Genomic DNA, 24,705 nt, shown 5'->3' with positions numbered 1-24,705 from the left:
TGTATATATGATTCACTTTTTGACAACTCTAACGTTTATACTGATAATGTCATAATGTATGAATCTCTATGATGGATATATTTTGTATCCGAGAACTATCTGTTTACTTATTTAAATACAATCGCGTATTACAAAAACGAATTCCGCGGTATTGTTGATTTGTGCGTACATTTCGACTCCCCGTGACTCCTTCTCTCTTGTTAAACATATGTGTCAGGTAGATAACCGATCAGTGGGTGAGTGCGCAGGGCCATGAACTTGGATTATCCACTGTGTTTTAGAGTAATGATGTCTTTAACCAAATTTAAAATGCCACAGCCAGTTCGGTGAAGAAGCAAAAAGTGAACCTATTATGAGGAGTGGCAGATTCTACTAAAGCAGACACGATGAGGGAGATGGCAGTTTTGTTTCCTAACATGCCGAATCCATATACATTTTCATCACTGATAACAACAATGCATTTCAACTTGAACATCAAATGTAACTGTATTTGGCCAAGGTTAGCGTCTGTTTAGTGCGAACTGGGTTGGGAAAGAAAACGTATCTCACATGAGGGACAATCCCGACCGATAAGTTATCAAATAGTAGGGACATTTGTCTCTGGAGCTTGAGGCCAGATGCAGTGAGATGATCCTGGCGTGAAACAGCGGAGCCATGCGAGGTATATTTAGATTATGTCTCACTGACGTTTTTCACTTCACAGATTTACCAATCAGTGAATGATCCACTCAAGTGTTGTGCTTAATACCAAGAACAGCAGACGCTGACTCTACGGCAGCAAAATTGAAAGGAGACGAGTCATCAGTGCAGTGCTAACATGAGATGTGGTGGGGGCTGGCTGACTGTGGAACGTGTATGTCTGAGATGTAATCCCCTTCCCCCGCTTGTAACATTGGTGTTCGCTTTATCACTTACTCTCCTTTGCGCCAATCCCCATGTCTGTCAAATTTAGGAAAGCTTAGAAACTCAAGTAGGACCTTTCTTTATCTCTGAAGATGAAATCAAGAAAATGTAAACAGTGACAGAATATTTAGTTCTGGGTATTGCTCTATACCTTTCTCCTTACTTCCCGTTATAAGGTTCGATTGAACAACATTGCGCTTTATGCATCTTAAGTTGCACTTAAATACGCCCCACAGGTGTGTGCCCAAAGTGTCATGAAATAAAGAATAACTAAAAAGACTAAGGAGAGATATAAACATAAAATGGCACCCTTCCACTGGGAGTTTTTTTTTTTAATGCGGTTCAACAATCTTCTTTACTCCATCCATTCACCTCGAAGGTCAGGAGCCTCACATTCTTCAGCTGTGAAGAATGCAACACACTGGGACACTCCTCTCTACGTGGAGTGTTTGCCAAGCAGGCAAAGAAAGGAAAGACAAACAATTAGGGCACAGAGCATGGGCAGCACATAGATGCTCGGGGAGGTTAGGAGGAAGGGGTGGGAATGGCAAGGTGACATGACGGCAATAGGTTTGGCAGCCCAAGTATCGTCAGCGAGTTTCCTGTGCGTCCACCCCCGAGCTGAAGGGAATTTCTATAACTCCTGAATTTGTGACACAGTTATTGAAAGGCCTAAATGTTCGCTGAAAGTGGCATCTTTTGTAATTTTGGGAGCAAAATGGCCTTAATTACGCCAATATAAGACAGTCAATTTTTTTAAAAAACTTTTAGGAATATTTGGAAATCTTCTTGTATTTTTATGTATAATATTCGACTGTCAATGTTTAATATGTATGTATTTTAGAACTATTTTTAGCTGTAGTATTTATTGTAATAGGGTTAGGAAGGATGCTTTTATGACAAATGTCGAATAAAGCTTTGAAATTGAATATAAGACAGTCATTTTTGGATTAAAGGGATTCAATCGCCCCCTCAGAAATAGAAAATTTGGCGCGCGTTTGTGCATTTAGATAGCTCTCCTGTGACAACGATGGTTTGGAGGTGGGAGGAGGCCAAGCTATTCGTGGCCAACCACACAGCGCACCCTCGGCAGCTGTTACTGCAACAAATATTTAGTGGAACACCTCCAAGGTGCTGGAGAAGCATGGGCGACCTTGAGCAGGATGGTGGAGGGGCTGCTGCTGCGCCTCCCTCTGGTGCTATTCGGGAGAACAGTGTGTAGTTTGGGTGCTTTAGTGATTCAGCATGACGCGATGACGCGGCATGCATCGGCCATGTTGGAGACAGAGCGCGGAGTCGGCAGAGAGCGGAGACCTCGCTCCCGGCGCTCCTTCCCCTGTATTTACAATAAACGCAGTTAACCCCCAAACCTGCCTCCTCCACCTTTCATTTGGGGTATAACCCCGATCTTACAACTGGCGACGAGGACGGGATTCGAGGCAGGGAGATGCCCAGGCGGTGCCCCTCTCCCTGCGACCTACCGAAGGCAACCACGAGGCAGGAGAGGGCCACAGCGTGAGACACAGTGGAGGAAAGGAGCGCAGCAGAGGAGGAAGGCCGCGGACACCAGCGCAGCTTCTACAAGGGAAGGAAGCCAGCCCCCCAAATCGGAGGACAGAGCACACAGGGCAGCCAAAGCCAAGGGGCCCGAGAACCCACCAACCAAGCGGTGAAGACCCATGTGACCACTAGGACCGGTGCAGAGAAAGTCCCCAAGGCGTCCTGAAACCTTGTAGGAGAGCAGCATCAACTGTGAGTAAGGAAGCCCAGACAAAGGGGAGACCAGTGGGAGGCAATACACCAACTGGACACAGAGACACCAGGCGATACACCCCGAACCACCATCACCGGGACCCTGGCGGAGCAGTCACAGCAAAGCACGGGGGAGGAATCTGCGCCCCTACAAAGCCCCACGCGCCAGCACAGACAGGGTGCACCAGGAAGCCCCTGAGGAGAGGGAGAAGTGCCAGAAAGGAGAGCAGAGATGTGTGCCCAACCTTCCTCGCTGACAACTCCAATTCCCTTCCTACCCCGGCCAGGAGACCCCACAATGAAATGGGAGGATTGGAGAGAATATTTCATGAACTAATTAAAGGCGTTGGAAGATGAAAATGGCGAAGCATTCCCTAGCAAGAGATGACAGAGGATATTGCTCCATAACTTAGGCCCGGAAGGCATCAGAGTGTTCCAGAACCTAGTTCCCACACCAAGACAGGCAGCAGATGATGACGTATTTCAACATGCTATAGAAGATTTGATTAACCACTACAGACCTGCGGTGTGCACGTCCATAGATAGGTACAACTTCCAACAGAAAAAGCAAGGAGTGGGGGAATCCATAGATGAATACGAGGCGGCATTAAAGAAACTGGCTATCACATGCAAGTTCGGCGTCTTACATAACGAGTTCATCAAAGACCAAATTGTCATGCACACCACAAACTCAGCAATCCAAGATAAGTTGTGGGTTAATGGAGTTGCGTTCTTGAAGGAGGGTATAGCCATGGTGAAGAAGGCTGAATTATTGAAAAGGTACACAGAGGCGGCAAAGAAGGAAACTGCCACGAGGTCCATGGTCAACAAGGTCACTGAAGCAGACCCACCGGACAAGAGGAGAGCAGAAATGGGGGACAAGAAGACGTCGGCTAGATGGACGCCCAGACCACCACCAGGGAAGAAACCCCCAAGCGACAACAAGAATGGGTGCTACCGATGCGGCAGCCAGTCCCATGCATCTCATGAAAACGTTGTCCAGCTCTCGGTGCCAAATGTATGTTCTGTGGAATAATTGGACACTACAAGAAAGTGTGTTGCCGCAAGTTGAGAAGTACAGGGGTCAAATATGTTGTGCAGGAACCGGGCGGAGAAGAAGACGAAGCGGGAGAGGAAGACAATGTGTTATGTATTGGAGAACAAATATTAGGTATCGACTGCAACCATTCCAGGAAACGGCAATGTGACATGGCCATTGGAGGTGTACATATACAGATGGTGGCAGATTCGGGATCCCGTACACCTTAGTGCAATGCAAAGTGTGGGAAGAGAGCTTCAAACAACAGCTGGGACCGCACCTGGAACCTCCGGATATATGACCAGTCACATTTACAGGAGAGCCAATCCCCATGGTGGGGTATCGAATCCTGAAATTCGAATTTAAGGATCGCAGCGCGTGGTGCAAGTTATATGTAGCTGAGAAGGGTCATTCAGTCCTGGGATGGGTTGACCAAGGTGATCTGGGCATACAGCTAGATCCGGGAGGAGCCACACAAGTGTTGATGACCAGTCCAGGTCGACAACCAAACGTCCTCAACTTAAAAGAGGACTTTCCCACAGTATTTGGAGGCAAGGTGGGAAAAGTGACGAAATTCACCCACAAGATAGAGATCAAAGCGGACGCGAAGCCAGTGTGCCACAAGGTGAGAAACATCCCCTTAGAAATTAGGGAGGTGGTACAAGAAGAACTACAGAGACTAGAAGAAAATGGGATAATCGAGCCGATAAATAGTGCGGAATGGCTAGCGCCTCTGGTGGTAGTGAGAAAACCGAATGGCAAGGTTCGCCTGTGTGTGGACCTGAGGGAGCTGAATAAGAACATCATAGTGGAAAAGTTCCCGCTACCCAGAATTGATGAAATGTTGGTGAAAACTAAGGGGGTGAAATGGTTCTCCACCATCAACCTCACCTCAGCGTATCACCAAATAGCCCTACACCACACATGCCGTAAGCTGACGTAATTTATAACTCTATTTGGGTGCTACCTTTTCGAAGAATATACCATTTGGCCTCGCGTCAGCAGCGGCCGTTTTTCAGAAACTGATGCACAAGTTGTTTAAGAACACAGAAGGGGTACAGTATTTTCAAGATGACATTCTGATAATGGACAAAGATAGGGCGGATCACGATGCAAAACTGCTCCAGGTGCTACATGTCCTGGAACGCAATGGCCTAACTGCGGAATGGGAGAAGTGTCATTTTGGGATGACGTCTGTCACTTACTTAGGCCATGAGATAAGTGATCAAGGAGTCACGCCCAAACAAGCCAATGCCAGAGCCATATGGGATGCACCACCACCAACCAAGGAGCAAGGAAGAAGTGCGCTCATTCTTAGGGATGGCTGAGTTTTACAGCAAATTTGTGCAGCACTTTGCAACCAAGACGCACCATTTGCCCCGACTCATTCGAGATAAAACTTCTTTTGTGTGGACGGAGGAAACACAAGATGAATTCCAGAGGATCAAGGAGGACATCTGTACAGCAGTACCGTTACAAGGGTTCGATCAACAGGGAAGATCCATACTAACCACGCATGCGAGTGAGAAGGGACTAGGAGCTGTCTTAATGCAAGAAACGTGAGAAGGGGAGGTGTCCACCCTCAGTTTTGAGTCCCGGTCCCTGTCACCCATGGAGCAGAAATTCAGTGTAGTGGAAAAAGAGATGCTGGCGACAGTATGGGTCATGGAGAAGTTTCGACAATTCATCTGGGGCACGAGGTTCAAGCTCAGGACGGATCACAAGCCGCTGATAAAAGTGCTAACGTCGAGTGGACACGCAAATGCAACACCCGGCATAGCCAAAATGACCTTGAAACTGCTGGACTATCGGTATGATGTGGAGTACATCCCTGGGACACAAAACAAGGTAGCCGATTATTTAATCAGGGCATCAGCCATGGAGGAAGCACTGTCAGCAACAGAGGAAGAGAACATCAGTGTGGCTTTCCTGGAAGACCATGAGAAAGTGATAAGTGCGCAGGAATGGAAGGAGGCCTATGAGAATGATACAGATCTCAGGGCAGTGAAGAAAATTGTGCTGCAGGGATGGCCGGAAAAGAGACACTTGAAGGCAGAGCACAGGAAGTTCTTTGAAGTACGTGAGGAACTAGCTGTAGGAGACCAAGGGACCTTCTTGTTGAGAAGGGGCAATGTAGTTCCCCCCGCATCCTTGGTGCCGTGTCTGCTTGCCATCCTACACAAAGGCATCATAAAGACCAAACTACGAACTAAACAACTAAACAAATGTATTGTTGGGCAGCCATGGATGCCCAGATAGAAAGACACGTCCGAGAGTGTACGCAGTGTCAAAATGTGGACAAATCATAAAGCTTGTTGCGCCCCTCCTTGGGAAAGTTCGACAACCCCAATAACGCCTGGGAAGAGCTATCAATAGACATTCTTGGTCCGGTGCTGAACACTCAAGGAATTCCGAAATATGTACTTGTGTTAGTGGACAGGTACTCCAAATGGCCGGAGATAGACATACAAGAAGAAATGGACACAGATAAAGTGCTGAAATTCCTCACAGCAACGTTCTTAAGGGAAGGAATTCCTCGCTCCATACTAAGTGACAATGGGCCACAATTTACGTCAGAAAAATGGAACACCTATATGAACAGGAATGGGATCAAGATCAAGCACACATCAGTGTATCATCCTGCCGGAAACGGTTTGACCAAACGATTCAATAGAGTCAATATGGCCTCAGAGCAAGCGGCGATAGGGTCCAGAAAGAACTAGGAGAAGGAACTGAAAAGCACATTGTGGGCCTATAGGATCACTCCGACCAGCACAGGATACAGTCCCTTCAAAATTCTAAGGGGACGGGATCCTTTCACCAGGGACAATGTTGTGTGGAAGGAACGTACGATCACGAGCAAGTGGTCTCCTGCAATGATCCACCACAATCAAGAAAGAGCACAAAGGATTTACATGGAACATTTCAATAAAAGGCGCAATGCAAAAGAGACGACGTTGGAGAGAGAAGAGTGGGTCCGAGTCAAGCTGGCCCAGCTGGGAAGTAAGGGTGAAAGCAAATTCAGTGCACCATTACAGGTGAAGGAGGTCTACAGCAGAGCGGCATTACTGAGTGATGGAAAGGTGTGATCACAAGATAGGATGTCCAAATGCAACAAGATTCTGCAGTGGATCAAAGAGGAAAGTGAACATCTCAGTGAACCCCTTGCGGAGATGGTACCAGTGAGGGAAGAGACAGTGAACTTGGGAGAGAACGTGAGGGGAGAGCTAATAAGAAAATGGGACGGACAAAGCACTGGTGAACATCAGGAGAACCAGAGGGAAGCATCACCGAAGGGGTACCCCATGGTTGATGAAAGACGGAGATCAAGAGTTCTCCAAAAAGAAGCTGAAGAAGTCTCAGCTACCCCGGTAAGATGCACCCGCTCTGGTAGAACTGTGGTGAGACTGGCGAAATATAGAGACTATGAGATGGGCGAAGTCAATGAACCTGTATGGAAATAGACTATGGGACTTCATACAAGTCTCTTAATTGTGGTTCATTAAAGGAGGGAGATATGTAGTGTGGGAGCTCTAGTGGTTGAGCGTGTCGCGATGACGCGGCACCCAGCGGCCATGTTGGAGACAGAGCGTGGAGTCGTCAGAGAGCGGAGACCTCGCTCCCGGCGCTCCTTTCCCTGTATTTATGATAAACGCAGTTAACCCCCAAACCTGCCTCCCCCTTTCATTTAGGGTATAACCCCGATCTTACACAGTGACGCTAGTCTCGGGGCAAAAAGGAGTTCTAGAGGATCTAGGGTTCAGTCAGAAGTAAGTGGTCGAGTGGACCGAGAATTTGGAAACATCACGCAGTAAATCTGGTGTGAGACAGTGGTGAAGGAGGGGCCTGGAGAGCCGAGCGAGATGGGTGCATCAGTCAGAGGGTACCGACAGAAGTTCTGGTCACCATGGTACTAATCCCTTGCGGGTGAGAGAGGTGTGAGAGCTGCAGGTACTGACCCCTAGAGAGCTGGTAATCCCAATGGCCAGCATGTGGGTCGCGGGCGTTCTGGAGGGGGGGGGGGTCCAGACTTCGCTGCATCATTTGTTTATAGAGAATCATCTGCAAACAAGAGTTGCAGGTCCCAGGGACGTTGCGAGAGGCGGGAGGCTGTTGGCAGCCTACGTGGAATGCCAGCAGGACGAGACCTCGGTGGAGCTTGGGAGGCCCCCCAGAGACCATTCGATGGTGAAGAGGTCTTCGGCACATGGTAGAAGCCCTGTTGCATGCTCACTATTCAGTGGAGGTGTTCTTAAACAATAATTTGGAAAGTTAACATGGTCTGAGGTAGCAAAAGGAAGCAGATGGGACTGTAAGTGGTATAGGGGGCCTTGGAAAGGCTGTGGGTAAGGAACAAGCGGCAAATAAGTCTGCAAAGGTGGTGAAGCACAAGGCTGCTCCCAGGTCAGTGGTGGTAAGGTCACAGAGCTGGAAGTGCCTAATGAGAGGCATGCCAAGGGTGTGGCAAAGGGCCATGGGATGGTTTGGCAACAGATATACACAGTGACATAAGGTGGGGTGGGGCTTCCTCTTCAGGGGTGCTACTGGCAGCCAAAGACTGAGGGACCAGCAACTACTTTGACATTTTTGGTGAGTGAGTTCGACTCATTGGCAATGGTGTCCTGGCTAGAAAGTGACACGTTGGGGGAGCTGAGTGGTTTGATTGATAAGATGCTGCAGAGAAGTTAGTGTAAGGTGTGACTGGTGCAAAAAGAGTTGGACCATTTGAATTTTGCATGTATGGTGGAGGCCCCAGGCTTTCTTTTTACAGAAGCATTGCCTTTGCGAAGTGGGGGGCTGGCTGTAAAGCCACACTAGGATTAGTTTCTTGAGCCGTGTAAACAATGATTTGTTGGTTTGGAAGCATTTTTTGGTGAGTTCTAATTGAGTGACCATATGGCTACAAAATGACCCAATGACTTGGCTGGTGGAAATATCTGCTGCTGGAATGCCTCAGGAGCAGGGGGTTTTAGGGTGTTCTGGGAGGGATGTTGGAGCATGTAGAGCTGGCCCCAATATTGGGAGGTCAAGGGCCATAATACTGACTTTCTGGAATTTCTTCCATTGCTGGTGGCGGTGAGATTGTGGGGTGAAGAGTTCAGGAACAGGAAGGTGACATTTGTATCTGACAATGAAGCAGTTGTGCAGGTGGTGAACAGGAGGACTGCTTCTGAGGCTTGGGGATTGAAGATTCTGAGAGAATTGTTCTTGCTCTGCTTTCAGAAGAACATCTTGTTTCGAGCTAAGCACATTGTGGGACTGGACAAAGGAGTGGCTGATGGACTTTCTCGTTCACAGTGGGAGAGGTTCCGCGGTTTGGCTATGAATGCGGCTAAGGAAGGTCTTCATGTTCCAGACTATTTATGGCTCAGCGGACTGTGAAAGTATATATAACAGAGGAATATTCAACTGTGAAGTCCGCAAGCAAGACTTAGCAACAGGGATGGCGGGATTTGCAGCACTGAGTGCCAGATGGCGTGGCATTGAGAGAGTTGGGTTATGGATGGCATTCTGGAATTTATTTTGGGCTAAATAGAAAGGGGTTTCCTGTGAATACCATAGGGGGCAAGTTGGCAGGTATTCCATTGGAATGGAACATGCAATAGGGGTATAACCCATGCAGAGAAGAGCTGGGTCGAAGAGTGTGAGATTGCTGGTCACAACTGCATGGCAAGGTACCCTGTCCTAAGGTGTCCATTTTTTATCAGGATCGTGAGGGCAATAGTAAAGCAGGCGAGTGTTGAGTGCGCTTCCACCGGGGAGGTGCTACTCTTCAGAGCACTATTCAGATTTAAGGTCTTCTGCACCTGTCAGGTTTCATAGCTGGTAGGTGGGAAAGGAAGTTCAGGGATCATTTTGGCGACTTGGTGTGGCATACAAAGGGTTTTGAAGTGCATTTGAGGAGGTCTAATTCTGACCAGAAGGGTAAGGGGCAGTAGTGCGCTTACACCATTTAGGTGAGGCACAGGTTTTCCCTTGGTTGCAGTTGCAGGCCTATTTGAAGTTAAGGGGCTGAGGTTAGGGCCCCATTATCTTGCATGAGAACGGATCTGCACAAAGTTCGGGGCAAGTGCTTGGATTGTTGAGAAGATGCTTACAGGCATCCGGCTTGCCAGCACTGGATTTGGTGCTCACTCATTTTGGATAGGGGCAGCGACTCAGGGTTTCCGGCTGGGGATGGGGGAGACAGTCTGAATGGTTTGGTGTAGGTTGAGGAACAGTTGTGTGTGGAGTTATGTTTGATAACTAATGAAATAACAGTTTGTTTGCTTTATTGGCAGATGCTCCCTGTGCGAAGTCTCACTGGATGGATATATGGATCTTCAGGCAATCCTTGGAGATGTGGGTGGGGGCAGGCCATGAGGCAATTTCGAGGGAACAAGCAAGGAAAAAAATGGTGCAGTGGTTTGGCCTTGGTGGGATGCGTTGGGGACAACTGGTGCTAGCCTAGTGGTAGTACAAGGCAAAGTGGAGCAAGCCCGATGTTTTGGACATCCATCTAGGGCAGAATGATATGGTGAAATCCATGGGGCTGGATTTGCTGAAGTCCATAAAGTGGGACTTGGAAATGCTGAAGGTCAGCTGAGTTTCCACAGATGTTTTCTTAACTAGACTGCTGCTGCAGAGGAGGGTGTGGAGGGGTGTGCAGTGAAAAGCTGAGAGAAACAGAACCAAGAAGGAACTGAATAGAGAGATGACTGGTTTCTACACTGTGAGCGGGGTGAGGGTGATAGCACATCAGATAATTCTTTTTGAGTCCTGCATTTATTCAGGCATGATGGGTGCACTTGTTTCAGCAGGGCAATAACTAGTATTTAGAAGGTTAACAGGGTAACTGGCAGGGCGGATGCAAGACTGTGAGAAGCTATGAGTTGGCAGGGGGACAGAAATAACACCTCAGGGTGGGTCTTTCAGGTGGCGAAAGAAGGAAAACTCTTCGGCTGATAAGGGGAAAGATGGTGGTGTGTAAGAGCGAGCAAAGACAATGGAGCTAAGATTTGTGGCAATGATGAGGGCCTGGTCAAAGAGTGGGCAGGCTCGACAAGATGGTTAATCTGAGTCTCAGTGCGAGGACCACAATGACTCATGGCATTTCAAATGTTGTGTGCTGTTCAAAAGAGCCATGAAGGATGGGATGCTGGGAGTGGGAGTTACTTAGAGGAGGTGGGTTGGTTTAGAACCTTTTTTTAAACCAGTTGACATGATAGCTCATCCAGATCAGTTGAAGGGTTAGGTATTCTGCTTCCCAGTAGTAAATGAAGCAGCCTTTTCCATTCAAAGCAACCAGAATGGTGTTATGATTACCTCCCAATCAGGGTTCTGAGTGTGGGCCGCACAGAGTGCTCGGTGCTCAGAGAGGATAAAAGGAAGGTAGGGAATGACGGATGCAGTGACGTGGCAGCCTTAGGGCTACCTATGTAGCATTAGCACGTAAGGCAGCAAGCACACTTTCCTTTGCGCCCACCGTCAAGCTGAAGCCCACTGCTCATACTGGTACATGTTGTTGGGGTTGGATTGGGTGTTTTATTGTTGTGTAATGTCGCTTAAGGGCACACGGAGGAAGGCAGACTGTTTAGGTGATTGAGGGAAAGAGAGTGGGTTGTAAGAACAAGCAATAAAAAACGTACCTACGATTTGGGGCAAGGACAAGGGCCTGGTCCAAGAGCGGGCAGGCTCGGCAAGATGATTAATGTGGGTTCTGGTGTGAGGACCACAAGGACTCATGTAATTTTAAAGCTTGTGCACTGTTTACATATTTTTAGGGAGTGTTATGGGGTGCTAATTACTTAGGGAAGGAAGGTTATCTTTTGTTAGCCCAGTTGACAGGGTAGCTTGCGCAGTTCAGGCATGTGTACTCTAATTTCCAGTTGTAAATAGAGCACCTTTTGCACTTAAAGTATGCAGAGTGGTGTGATAATTTCCTCCTAATAAAAAACATGGCAACATCTACTGTTAGCAGTTAATGGACCAAGTGATGTTAGGAGAATTGAGATTCCCGTAGCAGTGCAGAGCACAACTGAGCTTCCATCTCCATGGGCTGAAGGAACATTCTTCTGCTACCTGGACTACCCAGGAGGTCTTAACACTCACAAGTGTACACTTAATTTTCAATGACCAATTGACTTAAACATAGGTCCAAAGTCCAAATGTTTTCAACTGGTCCTTTTGAAAACGTCCGATCTGCCTAAGCCCTGTCTGGGCCAGCTCTGACATACAGCACAGTCTCACTCAGCAGTAAGTATTTCTTTGCTCACACCAAGGTGGACAGTACAAGAGGAAGCAAAGAGATGAATCGGGGGCATGCTTGCAGACAAAACGTTATACAGACAAAGAACAAAACAACTATAAGACTATTAAATATAAAGAGCTTGAAGATCTTTGGACAAAGTATTCACAGAATCCGGCACCCTAGAGACAGTTAAAGTCACTTCTAAGGACACCAAGTAGAGGGCTGATAATCAGCTTCTGTATCCCTCTTTCATCAAAGAAATCTTTGAACAGAGAGACCTTTTACTCTGAAAGTTCTTTAAGGAGAGGATGTGGTAAAAGAGCCTGAGCTGCTACAATCGGAGCTGGATGGAACCAGTTACTAGTCTCTGCATCAGTGTCAACATCTTGTGATTCTGGGCAAATCACTTAGGGTCTGAATATCACTTTGATGGTGTGGCAACAGGTCTGCCGCACCGCCAAAGCTGGTGTTGGGCCGCCAGCCTCATTATGAGTTTCCACCTGTCTGGTGGGCTTTTTTTTGGGTGTTCTCATGGCGGTGACTCTAAAAATGCGCACTGCAATGGAAACGTCATGATGAGTTCCCGCACAGCATGGACTGAAAAGTCCATGCATTGCAAGAACTGGGGTGCATGCACACAAGAGGACACATGTTGTGCCCCCTCCATGCACCCCAGAGTGCAAAGGTACAAGGAGACCCCATAGGGCCCCCCTTTGTTTCCTCCCCACCAGGGTTTTCATGGAGAAGGAACCACCATGAAAACCATGGCGGAGAGGAAACTCCTAATATGCTAGGCGGACCGTGGCGGTCCCACCAAGCATATTGATTCCTCCTGACCGCCGCAACACTGCTATGAACGGTGGTTCCTTGGCAGCTGCGGTGTGGAAATGGCGGTCCGACAGCCCTAATCATAATAAGATGGTCAGGAGATGCCATTGTGCCCCCATGAGTCTGCTGGTCCATGAACTGCCAGACTTGTAATCAGCCCCTCAATCTCCCAATGCCTACAATTCGGCGCCTTGAGACCCTCACGGGTGATATGCTGAGCTTTACTAATCCTGTATTTATTTCAAGACGCTCTGGCTGACAACACTCTTCATGACATTGGTTCACATCATAAAAAAATACATACTGATGTTCTAGAACTCAAACGTCAATCAAGTTAGCCCACAGTAGACACTGAATATTCAATTTTATGTAGGTATTAGTTCTATAAACAATTCAGAACACTGAGGTTAGATGGAAGTTCAGTTATATCTCAAATTTCATCTATTGTATACTTCGTGCTATTATAGCTACGACGGGATTCTACAAAGTCCATCCACAACTAAAAGGTGCCCTTTTAGCCCTAGAGGCACTGTTATACCACTGTGATTCTTTTGCTCAGTTGTTCATAGGTGTTCGTGAATCCAACTCCCCTCATAACTGCTTCCTGAAAATGACTTGTCATCTATTTTCTTGCACTCAACATAAAAAAAAACAATGTCGGGTAACAAAATTAGCAAAATGTTTCTTTGCATTTTTCACCTTATTCTTTTGCCTGGTTGTATTTCACTCTCAGCAAAATCAAAGGGAGGACCCTACACAGTCATGTGCTAGCAGACTGCTTCTGAAGAAAATGAAGGAGGGCCATAGAAAATTGGGTCCCTTTTTATCAATCACCTCAAGCAAGAGAAAGTTCCTGCTTCAATAGCCCTCCCCAGGCCAACAACACACCAGGGGGAAACTGGGAGCTGGCAGATTGCTCCCTTTGTGGGCCCGCAACAACAGCTTTGGCCCGCAAATGGACCATTGTGATGAGCTGCCCAGCACCCAGCACTCCATCCATGGCGCTAACTTTGTGTTACGGCCCTGCTCTTATGTTACAATGAAGAATCTATTCCCAACATCATTATACCCAGTTGTACACCATGCACTACCTGTGCCTGGATACTCACCCACCTAAAAATGACTTTTGATAGGCCATGATCTCGCACACGTCTGTGAATGACCGCAACGTGTGTGGGGAGTATACCATGGGGCCTTTGTGTAGCTTTGACTGCATTAGTTATAGGGAGCAGGGTATGTGTTTAGTACTTTACAAGGTACATATAAAATGATTAATGCAGCAGCTAGGCACATTAGAAACGTGTATTTTCAATTATAGCAACAACACTGCAAACGGTAGTTGTTATGGGAGCTATAAAACTTACCGGTTTCCCAAACTCCAATTCCGAAAAGAATTTATACCAAGGTTCATTCGTTAAATCTACCTCTTCTGGGCTTATATCACGAGTCTACAGAACCGGTGACAGGGAAATGCAAGAAAGAGAAGGATAAGATTATGAAAAGATCACAAAGGAGAGGGACGTTAGAGATGCAGGTGCACCGTCAGCAGCTTTGGAAAGTGGGAATGCAGATATATGTATGTATATAAAGCAGTTTATGGATTGGCACACCATGACTATATTCTCTGAGGCTTACAAAGGTTGTCAGCACCTCAGGCATTCCTCCACGCTGAAACACAATTTATCAAAATTGTGCCGATTGGAGGAGAATTGAGGAGTCTAGACCTGATGTGCGGCATTTTTACAGCTATATAGTCTCTGAATTTGAGACGCGGTGTAGATGAGATTACTGTGGTAAGCAACAGCAACAACCCGATAGGGTATTTTGTCGCTGGGATTGACGTTTGTCCATTTTCAAATCTTTGGTACCACTGCATCTCTAACGGCACATGAATATGCGAGACACCATGCCATACAACGTAAGCAGAGTGTGATATGGGTCTCCAGCTTAGAAAGGACGCACTCTGGAAATCAAACAATTTTGAATTATCTTTACACAGTGACTACAAAGACAATGTACAAGACTGTTTGTTCACCCACAACAAATGCTGGAAGTCAAACAGGAAGAATGAAGGGATATTAGAAAGGACAGGAAACATAGACTGAAAAAGAAACAGCCCTCTATTTTCTACCAGGGTATGACACAGATTGGAGCTGTCTCAAGCACTGTCAACAATGACTATAGCCTTATTTTGCATATCGCTGTATACCGTATTGGTACTCAACCTCGCTGCATTATCAACTTATGCATAGCGTTATAGGCTAATTCCACTTGAAGCCAATTAATGTGGACCATTTGAAAAAGAGATGCAGACTTTTGGCTTTAAGCAGCATAGGGCCTGATTCAGAGTTTTGCAGACAGGTTACTCTGTCAAAAACCAACGGAAATCCCGTACAGCTTTACAAGTGCATTAGATCTGTGACGTTTGTGACAGAGAACCCGTCTACCGAACTCAAAATAAGGCCCTTAGTTTTCCAAAAGTCTTTACAGGTTTTGTCTCATGCCATTGGCTAATGTCCTTTTTTTCAGCTGATGCGAAAAAAATACACAGACTGAACATTCTGCAATATGACGACATTCCATGTACGTTAGTGATGGAGAAGGGCATCTTTCAGAGCTCGTATAGGCTTTTGCAATGTGTACTGTCTTCATCGCGGGGCTGCTTCTGCCTGACTTTTTCACTCATCTCAGACTTTATGATTTTTAATACTGGGTTTAGAGGGTGGAATTTTATTTTAAGAAAAGGGTTCAAGCTAGGCCGTGAAAATTAAAATAAGATTTAGGCAACAGGTATTGGGTTAGAATAAGGACATTTAATTTAAGGGGAGACCTATGGAAGAATTGAAAAAACATTTAAAAAGATGCCCTTTCAAACTTTCAGGTTTCAAACGTTATACAAAATACATAAGCTGCATTACATTTTCAAATTAAAAGTCTTGAACTTAAGGTTTTCAGCTTAAAAACTTTCGTTTTCATACATACTAGCTAGTTTCCATTAGAATAACATAAATCCTCCTTACGTTCAGTCAGACAGATTAGACAGGGCATCAGCAGTCCAATGAGGAGACATACCACTACACTACGGGTAGTGGAATAGGTACCCTTAGTAGCTCTAATGTTAACAGGGCACACAATAGCAAGGCCATGATATCCCTGAATTACCTGATGTTACTTCTATAGCTGGGTTGGTCAGGCGGTCCTATCTACTGGTCCATGATGGCTAGACATTCTTGCTAGACTAGACAGATGGCTAGACAGTCTTGTTAGACTCTAGTTGGAGAATCAATGTCTGCTCTTACAAGAGAATGAACATTTCTCTGAATCACCACAAGAAAATCACACCCTCCAATCCTCTATCCAGGGAACCCATATGGGGAACTCACCACTTGTGATGCCTAACTACTGGACATGTAGGCTAGTATTTTGTTGAGTGTCAGGACTAAAGACCGCATCCACCCAGAACAAATGTTGGGGGACTGGGCGGCTGCCCAAAAGTGCAGCAGGTCAGTTGCCGGAAGTTAGTATACAGACCTGATGTATTAAAGGTGCACTGAAGGGCCGTGCAGTATGGGTCTCCTCCAAGGTCCTTGGCACTGTGTCACCTTCAATGTCCAGGGTCTTCCCAAGATTTGGAATCCTGAAGGGGAGTAGGAGAGTCGATGACTCAGGCTGGGCCTATCAACTAAATGGCTATCTCTTGAGATAGCTTTCAGTTCTGTCTCAACGCAGGGGATCTTTCCAAGACAGGACATTTCCTAGAGCGGCTCTCTGCAGGTGTTGCTAAAGGCATCTTGTCACTTTTGCCTTCAGAACTGATCTCCCTTGGTTATAAAATTGTAACTCAAGCAAACTTCAGCCGAACCCAACCAAGCCCTTGCCCAATCACCCTCCTATGCCAGGCACTTTAGTGGCCAGGCGCTTCCCAAGCAAACCAATAGACAATCCTTCTATTGAGAGAATGTACCTCTCAGTTACCCTAACCCTAGCAGGCTGTGTAAAGCACTGCCACCTAAGGGGGGCAACAGGAGCATGCACCAGTTTACGCTCACCCTCATATTAACTATATACACACTGGTGACCTAGTCAGTGAATTCAATCCCTCACCCAAATCTAAAATCACAGACTAGTTCGTAACGCAGGAGTAATTAGAATTGCAATTACTTATGCTACTTGTTTTGGCTGACTTCAAAAATATTTTTTCCCAAAATGATCATTCTCAGCAAAGGGAAATATCATCGCTTTAGTTCAGAAGGGCAACATATCAGAGAAGTCGCTGTCCTGCTGCCCTGGGCTGGGGGCCCACTGAGCGGATGCTCTAAAGTAAATTCAAACAGCTTCATGTCCACTGGTCCTCTCCGAACTAGGCATTTCGGATTTTGTTAGTTCTTTTTAAGGAATGGTAACAGTGGCAAAATCATTACCTATGTAGTGCTTTCATTCAGGGGATAAAGCTGTAAATACACGCACAAATAACATGGACGATTACTTCATATCATGCTATTCACCATCTTACTACACCGTGTAACAAGTCTGGAGCTGTATCACACATCTCCCAGCAGGAATCACTACAATACCCCTAAAGTGCGTGAGCAGACGACTATGTTAACTTTTAAAAAATGTTGAGGGTAGGTGTACATTTGATTAAAGCTCTGTGGCTGATTATTGCAACATATGCAAACATTTTCACACAAAGGCAATCTGTACAGTCACAACCCTCAAAACAGCTCTCACATCATGTGATCATCTGGAAGCAGAAATCCACATTCATTTAACTTGAAAAAGATCATTTAAGAAGATTATGTACGTCATGCTCTTCAGGTTCTAGAAAATGAGTGGTGACCTCGTGAATCTCAATTTTAGAACTTGCCATTAAGTGTTCATTCTCATCTCTACAGATCTCATCACACGACAAAGTGCGCTAATTTCGCAGCCTGCAATTCTGCATTAACCACATTATTCCAATTGCAAAATATTTGCCTTTAATTTTTCTGTTAATCGTCACTATAGTCTCGCTGTTTGCGACTGCATACAATCGCTGGCGACAAACAAATATGCTCAAGAGCGAAAAGCAGCTGCCGCCAAAACGCACAATTTCACGGTCTGCGAGACACAACAGACAGAAAATAAATGCTGAACTGACAGCAGACAAAATACAGTGTTCCAAAATGACAGTGTAAACGCACATAAAGAAGAAAAACAGCTGTTAATCTGTATCACCCAGTGCTGGTACTTTTAGGGTTCCTCTGAAGTTAAACAGCACACTTGGCGAGTGGGCTCCATTCTAAAAGGCAGACACTGGCACGACACATTCAATGAACGAGACAATTCAATGACGACGAGACGGCGGGACGTTACCATGTTTTCATTGGTCAGCGCCGAGGATTTCCCCGGTTCGTATTCATATATGCTTTTGGGCTCCGCGCGGTATTTCCTAGTGTCCACCTTCTTATCCGGAGGCCCCCAGTCATTCCTGAGGATGAGAAACCAATTAAACATCAATTCCTTTGTTACCATGGAAACAGGAAGGCTGCTGTTGGACATGGCCCGCCCATGTTAATCCTCGTTTAATCAGGACATACTTTAATCTAGAGCGCAGGAGAATGAAGCATTTCGAATGTTTCCCACGACAAGTCTGTTTACTACACTGCTCGTGGTGCAATCTTTATGGCTGCGGGGGGCTGGCATTTGAATATCTGTTAACGATTTTTAATTCAAATAGAATACTTTAGCACAACTCAGTATTTTAAGGTAAATTATTTCAATAGTTGCAATATCCATTTTAAATCATTAATACACGATAAATGAATAATAATGCAATATAACGTTTACTGTCCTGAAACAACGAAACAGCAGACATATAACAGTAAAACCAACCCAAACACATGTATTGACTTGATTGACTTGACTGACCGAGACTCTAGTCCGTATTTTAAATGGTTAGTCTTCAGCACAACAGATCGCACAAAGCAGAGTAAACGTGTAACGAGATACGAGAACTTTCGTAGCACATTAATACAAAGAGTAGACGTCTTGTGTCGTCAGTGTGAAGGTAGTGTATGATTTAGTGTAACTGATGAATTTGCATTGTAGAAGTTTTGATAGTTTTACATTCAGCAACATTTACAACAAGGGCACAAGTCCTATAAAAAGAAGTGGGGGGACTGACAGTATGCAAATGACCTCGTGATGTCACTTACTGAACGTGTGCCGGTGTCTGAAAATGACACCTAGACACGTTCAGCATATTTCTGTGGGGCCCAGCTTCTTGGCAGGGGGGACGGCGTCCACCCTGTGAAAGAGTGGCGGGACGCTGTGTACCCGTGTGTACCCCTGACTCGAGCCCTGTTTACAGCTCTGCAAAAGAAAACGTAATACTTACCAAAGGCAGAGATAGGGATTAATTTGTGCAGGTGCTTGCAGGTGGGGGGGACATTAGAGTACCAGTGCTCATTTTTGGGGCCCAAGACCTATTTTTCATCAACCAAGGTTGACCCAGGACAAGAGAAAACAGACAAAAATAGGACATAGATGGAAGGGGACAAGATAGGGAAAAATAGGGACAAAGGGAGACAGATAGCAAACCACGAGCGAGCTGAGAAAAACGAAGGGCCTCTATACTCATTTTTTTGTTGCAAATTAGGCACAGAGACAATACCCAAGAGGACACAGCCTATTACTATTAACAACATTGCGGATGGAAGGGAGGGATGAGAGCTGAAGTAATTGGTAGAAATTAGAGGAAGGGAAGGAGCATAAGAGGGAGGAGGAAGAGGAGCACGTGCAAATGGAAAGGTATTATTACCATAGGAGGGATTAGAGGAGGGGCGGGAATCGGGCAAAGAGAGAGTGTGAGAGACAGCGCAGGAGGATTGAAAAAGTAAAAGGGAGGGATGTGGAGAGTGTAGGAGGGAATGAGATCAGCAAGGGGCATTTCTAAAAGATAGCAGGAGAAATGAGCGTGAGTGAGAACTTAGAACAGGGACATCGAAGATGTTCACACACAGACAGGGGCAGCTCCTCCGTAATGGCGGAGGAGCGTCGCCCCACTGCCAGCAGATGATAAATAAAATGATAATAACACATTGTTATTAGTCCTTTATATATCTCTGTCGGAGTTACCTACGCCCGACAGGAGGGGGCGGTCTGGGCCATAGCAGGGAGGAATACTGTGCTTTTATAAGTGCGCATGGCCAAGCAGACATGCACACTTATGTTACTCCAACCCAGCTGCATCGTACAGCCAAGTTGGGGAAACCCCACAGGCTCCCAGGAGCTGTCTGAATGGCAAACAAGGCCACTCAGACCAATCCTGGTGCTGCTCTCATGCTAGAGAGAAGTGTCTGGATTGAGTGGGGAGCTTGTGCCTTTAGGCCCTTTCACTTGCGAGCTTCTGGGGTGAAAGGAGCAGGAAGAACAAGGTGGTCGGCAGTGGGAGCAGTTTCCCAGCCTCTCCTCTCCCCTCTGCGCCGCCGCCCTATCGGTTTTGATTAAAGGCAGCTGCCACTGCTAACAGAGACCATAGGATATATTTAGAGGATGTGATTGGCTGCACAACTTTGAACAGTGCAATTCATGCGCTTTCAGCAGAAAACAAATGCCTGGATTCATCATAATGTGCATCTTTATAGTGCTGTGCCCTCCTTATCAATCACTGCTTTTGGCTCTAGCCGATAATTCAGATGTACATCAATAATTACAGTTACCGACAAGCTGTCGGGTCAATAACACAACATCATAATGCTTCCTCTTCCACTATGCCTCTGATTGTACATTCTCCTTCGGCATTTTTAAAGAGAAAACTCCATGCTTTCAAGGGGAGTTCATTGATTGTATTACTGGAAAAAACTCCTGTTTACAAGTTTGTAAACAAATTATAAAAAATAATCAAAAGTGGGATAAGAATCAGGTGCCTGCTCGGCATTCTTCAGCACATCATCACATGTGGGTCTCAATAAATACGGCGGTCTTCGTATAGCTCACAAGGCAACATACTAGGCTGCCTGATGAGGCCCATGGACGCGGTCTCCTATGATTCTGGATCTCTACTTATAAATCTGAGGTGGCACGAGCACATGCAGATCTAGATGCAGCACCATCTTGAGTACACTTGTACACACAAAAGAAATCGAAAGAATTTGCGCTGCACAACAGGGAACTTCAAACCTTTTAATGAATTTAATCAGCATCTAATAAAACGCCACCAACGCGTTTCGACTATTGCAGTCCTGATCACAGTGGCCAGGTCTGTTTTACATTTCTATTTATACTCATGCCTCTTATTCATTAAGGAGCATTTTGGGAATTGTAGTTAAAGTTTCCGGGAGTGAAGCATGAATTCTTTTGTGTGTACAATCCCTTTGGAGGTTAGTGGTCAAACCTCTATACTTGCACAAGCAGCCACAGCGCCCCCTGTTGTGACGGTTTTGTTGGAGAAATGCAACATGAATGAATAGTTAAATTGAAAAAGAGTGGAAAGCAAGGCAAAGGCAGCATACATATTGCCAGGACCACAGCCACTGATATCACACATACACACACACACCCAAACACACAGGGGCGTAGCTAGAGCTTGTGGCGCCCGGGGCTATCCCTCAGATTGCCGCCCCTTGGGGGGTTGGGGGGGGGGGGGAAAGGACGGTGAGCACTTGAAAGATGTCAGAGAGACAAGTAGTATTGCTGCTAATAGTTACCTCGATCATGCAAGTTACATGCACATACATGACACGGTCAAAGGCTACACAGTTGAATACATCGGTGTCTGGCAGTACAAAAGGCACACTAGGCAGAACAGCCAGGGCGAGTAACCACAAAACCGCACGCAGCAAAATTGAAAAAGGCAGGGGAATAAAAGCACACAGGTAAAGATGATCAAGATATGCAAACCAACAGGTACGCCCCAGCAAACATTACGTTACAAGTCAGGAAGGCCAACCTCCCCATCCTTAAGCATGACAAAGAAGCAAAACATTAGCACCAGGTAATCCGACTCGATCATCGAAACAAACATTTGATTACTTCATCGACGCACTGAAACAAATGACACAAAGATAATCAAATATCTATAATACCTAGCAGGAGATGGGGTCAAAGGGGCATTCAAGAAGTTCCCAAAGGAGGAAGTAGCCACATACCAGATGGCAAATAAGGCTGTTAATCTTACCTTGTTTTCCCATTACTTGGATGTGTGTGACACTGGCATCTAGTGTCAACCGATCTGCCCATTTCAAGTCTGTTCAAGACTCCCACACACCAGTGGCATAAAGCAAAATGACCCCCGCCCCCACCCTGCAAAGCGGGCCCCGGAATCTCCAATATCTCACATATCTACATAGGCTTTTGGCTAAATGGTTGCCCAACGCGCCGCTGTCCCACACTCCTGAATTGTACATTTGCGTTCCCATAGTTATTCGTCTGATGATCAACATTCCTGGCTTTAAACATCACACTGTCGCAGATCTGTAATAATCTGAGGCCAGCAATTGGGAACAGAAAAGATGATTCACTCAAACGGATTGTGCTTAACAGAAACCAAATTCATAGCTGCCAAGGTTTCAGATTGCTATGTGTGACATTTTCATAATTTCAGTGAAATTATGAGTGACATTTCAATGACTATGAGTGACACTTTCTCGCTGGCAAAATCAAGCAATGAAGACGAGGGAATCATGTAAATATCGGAAAGTACACCCATTTGAGTATAGCTGCTAAAGTATCAGATTGATTATGTATGACATTTTCATAGATCCAGTGGATTTAAGAAAGTCACGCAACAACTAAATATGTAACTCAGAGTGGCAATTTCTTGCAATCAAAATAATGGAACGAAGTCAATGGAAATAGACAAATAGCTGAAATTAACCTAATTTGAGCAACAGGAAGTCGAACTCAGCAGCAGGTGCTGTAACAATCAGCACCCTACACCCCAGGCTCTTCAGTACCACAATGGGCCCCTGAGTCAGAGCGTGATCCCCTAACGCCTGCCTCCACCCCTCCTAAGCAGCAAGAGCACAGTGTAAAGACTCTCAAGCACAGTGCGCCGGGCCACAGAATGTTGGTAGAGTGAGACAGAGCCCCCCAACCTGAGTGTCAGTACTTCAGCAGTGTAAATGAAGGAAAAATAAAATAATAATAGCTCAATGTTATTATCATTTCATTTTTAGGTCTCGCCTGGCGAAAGCAGCGCATGCGCTGCTCTCGCCATGGAGAGGACCTTTTGCAATTGATTCTCCCAAAGCATTACACTGACGCCTAGGGATGGACAAAGATGGCTGCTCTCGCAATTTGTCCAAACCTAACAGCATGCGCATGCATTTAAAGACAGTGGACAGTCCGCCGCCATCTTGTGTGTTCTTTCACTTTAAATATGGCGTGCTGCGTTTAAAGTGAAAGCATGCCGACATGAACGCGTGCGTGCATTGGGCGCCAGCCCGGCCGACCTCCCTTGTTTTCTGAAGTGGCAACTGAAACATCCCGTCACACTTCAGCAGCCCTTTTCCCAAAATACTGAAACACATCTGGAAGCGGTAGAGGTCCCTGCTGTCACACCGGGGTGTCTGCGTCGCATGATCTCAAGTGCTCTTTACAAACAGTCTCATGGCTCATGCTTCACATTTGTGAGCTGCCTGTCATTGCTGCTTGTTTTCTCCACCTTTTGTTAGTTCTGGGTTCTTCTTTCTACTGCTCCACATTTCACGTTTCTCCTCTGTCACTGGAGTCTTCTCTGGGTCTCAGGAAAGGACAAGTCAGTCCTAGGTAAAGGCAAGCTGATGCCACCTTAAGGTCAGTCCATTAGGATCCTGATGATGTATCAGAAGGGTCAGCAGGGCGGGGTCAGTCTGGTAGGTACCACCGTGAGGCCTGTACACCTGGGAAGAGGCAGTCACGGCAGGATGGCGCTCCGGTAAGATTCAGGCTGGAGGAGGCCACATGTCATGGTCTTGTCGCTCGAACAGACTACACATCAATGCTGGTGCAAGTTATTTTACTTAATATTCGCCTTTATGAAATGGTGAAAATGAAGCTTGTACAAAAATATGTGTTGCCCCTAAATTTCGGACAGGCCACCGGCAGCCATGGCGCCCCGTCTCTGCCGCCTCGAGCATTCAACGTCCCTTTGCCCCGCCGGTCCGGTAGGTGAATCGTGCAGAGTGGAACCAAGCTGTACTTGACCTCTGCCTTTATGAGCGCCTCAGTGTTTGTCTAAAACACAATCGGGCCTGAAAAGAGAGACTGCTTCCGTGTGACACAGCCCATTCAACAGATAGATGTTCACCGCCACACACCACTGCAGCGGCATCGCAGCCAGCTTAAGTATTTGTTCGAAAAGCAGAAAAAAAAGGCATAGATCAATGTCCGAAGGAGGGAGGAAGGGAGGGCTGCTTGAAAGAAAGGCTGGGAGTGTTTACATTTGCTGGGTGTCTCGAGACATCTTTTGTGGAACGTGTCAGTGGCTCAAACAGAAGAACGGGGACAAAAAATGTGAAATAAAAATATTCTCACGTGAAAAAGACAAGGCAAGGTTGCACAGAAACAACCCATTAGGCAAGTGGTATTTCGAGGAAAGCAGAACATATTAGTTAAAAAAAATATTTTCCAATATATTTTAAAAAAATCGAAATTTGAAGTGCAGTGTAATTTAAACACGGGCCACTACTATAACATTCACAGAACCAACCTAAACAGAAGCTATTGGCATTGTAAATGACAATGCCTTTTATTTAGGTTTTAAAAACCAACAAGTAAATAAAAGACATTGCCATTTACAATGCCAATTGCTCAAACTCTCACAAATGCAAGACCTATTGCATTGCAAATGCTTGTTTCCTGCTGCCGCAGCTTTGCGGGCCGGCGCTCCAGGGGGAGGAGTGGTGGGCACTATGTAAGTGCACATGAATGTTTGGTCGGCTCACTCGGACCGGCCAAACAGTCACGTGCACTTTGTATGTTGTCCACC

At 46.1% G+C, this 24,705-nt stretch overlaps 1 protein-coding gene across 33 annotated transcripts in view; it reads right to left on the bottom strand.

Moving 5' to 3' along the window:
* Nucleotides 1-24,705, bottom strand: part of SORBS1 (sorbin and SH3 domain containing 1) — a 1,099,691-nt gene that overhangs the window by 205,275 nt on the left and 869,711 nt on the right. For 29 of the 33 annotated variants that reach the window (XM_086922349.1, XM_086922367.1, XM_086922341.1 and 26 more), the window contains 2 exons: nt 18,108-18,222; nt 14,117-14,200 (listed from right to left, as the gene is read on the bottom strand). In XM_086922349.1, the coding sequence (XP_086778475.1) occupies nt 14,117-14,200; nt 18,108-18,222 (199 nt within the window). The remainder of the gene's footprint in view (nt 1-14,116; nt 14,201-18,107; nt 18,223-24,705) is intronic. The other 4 variants (XM_086922355.1, XM_086922357.1, XM_086922364.1 and 1 more) reach the window with 1 other exon arrangement.

The sequence above is a fragment of the Lissotriton vulgaris genome, chromosome 5, assembly GCF_964263255.1.
Source record: "Lissotriton vulgaris chromosome 5, aLisVul1.2, whole genome shotgun sequence".
Classification (NCBI taxonomy): domain Eukaryota; kingdom Metazoa; phylum Chordata; class Amphibia; order Caudata; family Salamandridae; genus Lissotriton; species Lissotriton vulgaris.
This window is presented reverse-complemented; position numbering and strand designations above follow the sequence as displayed.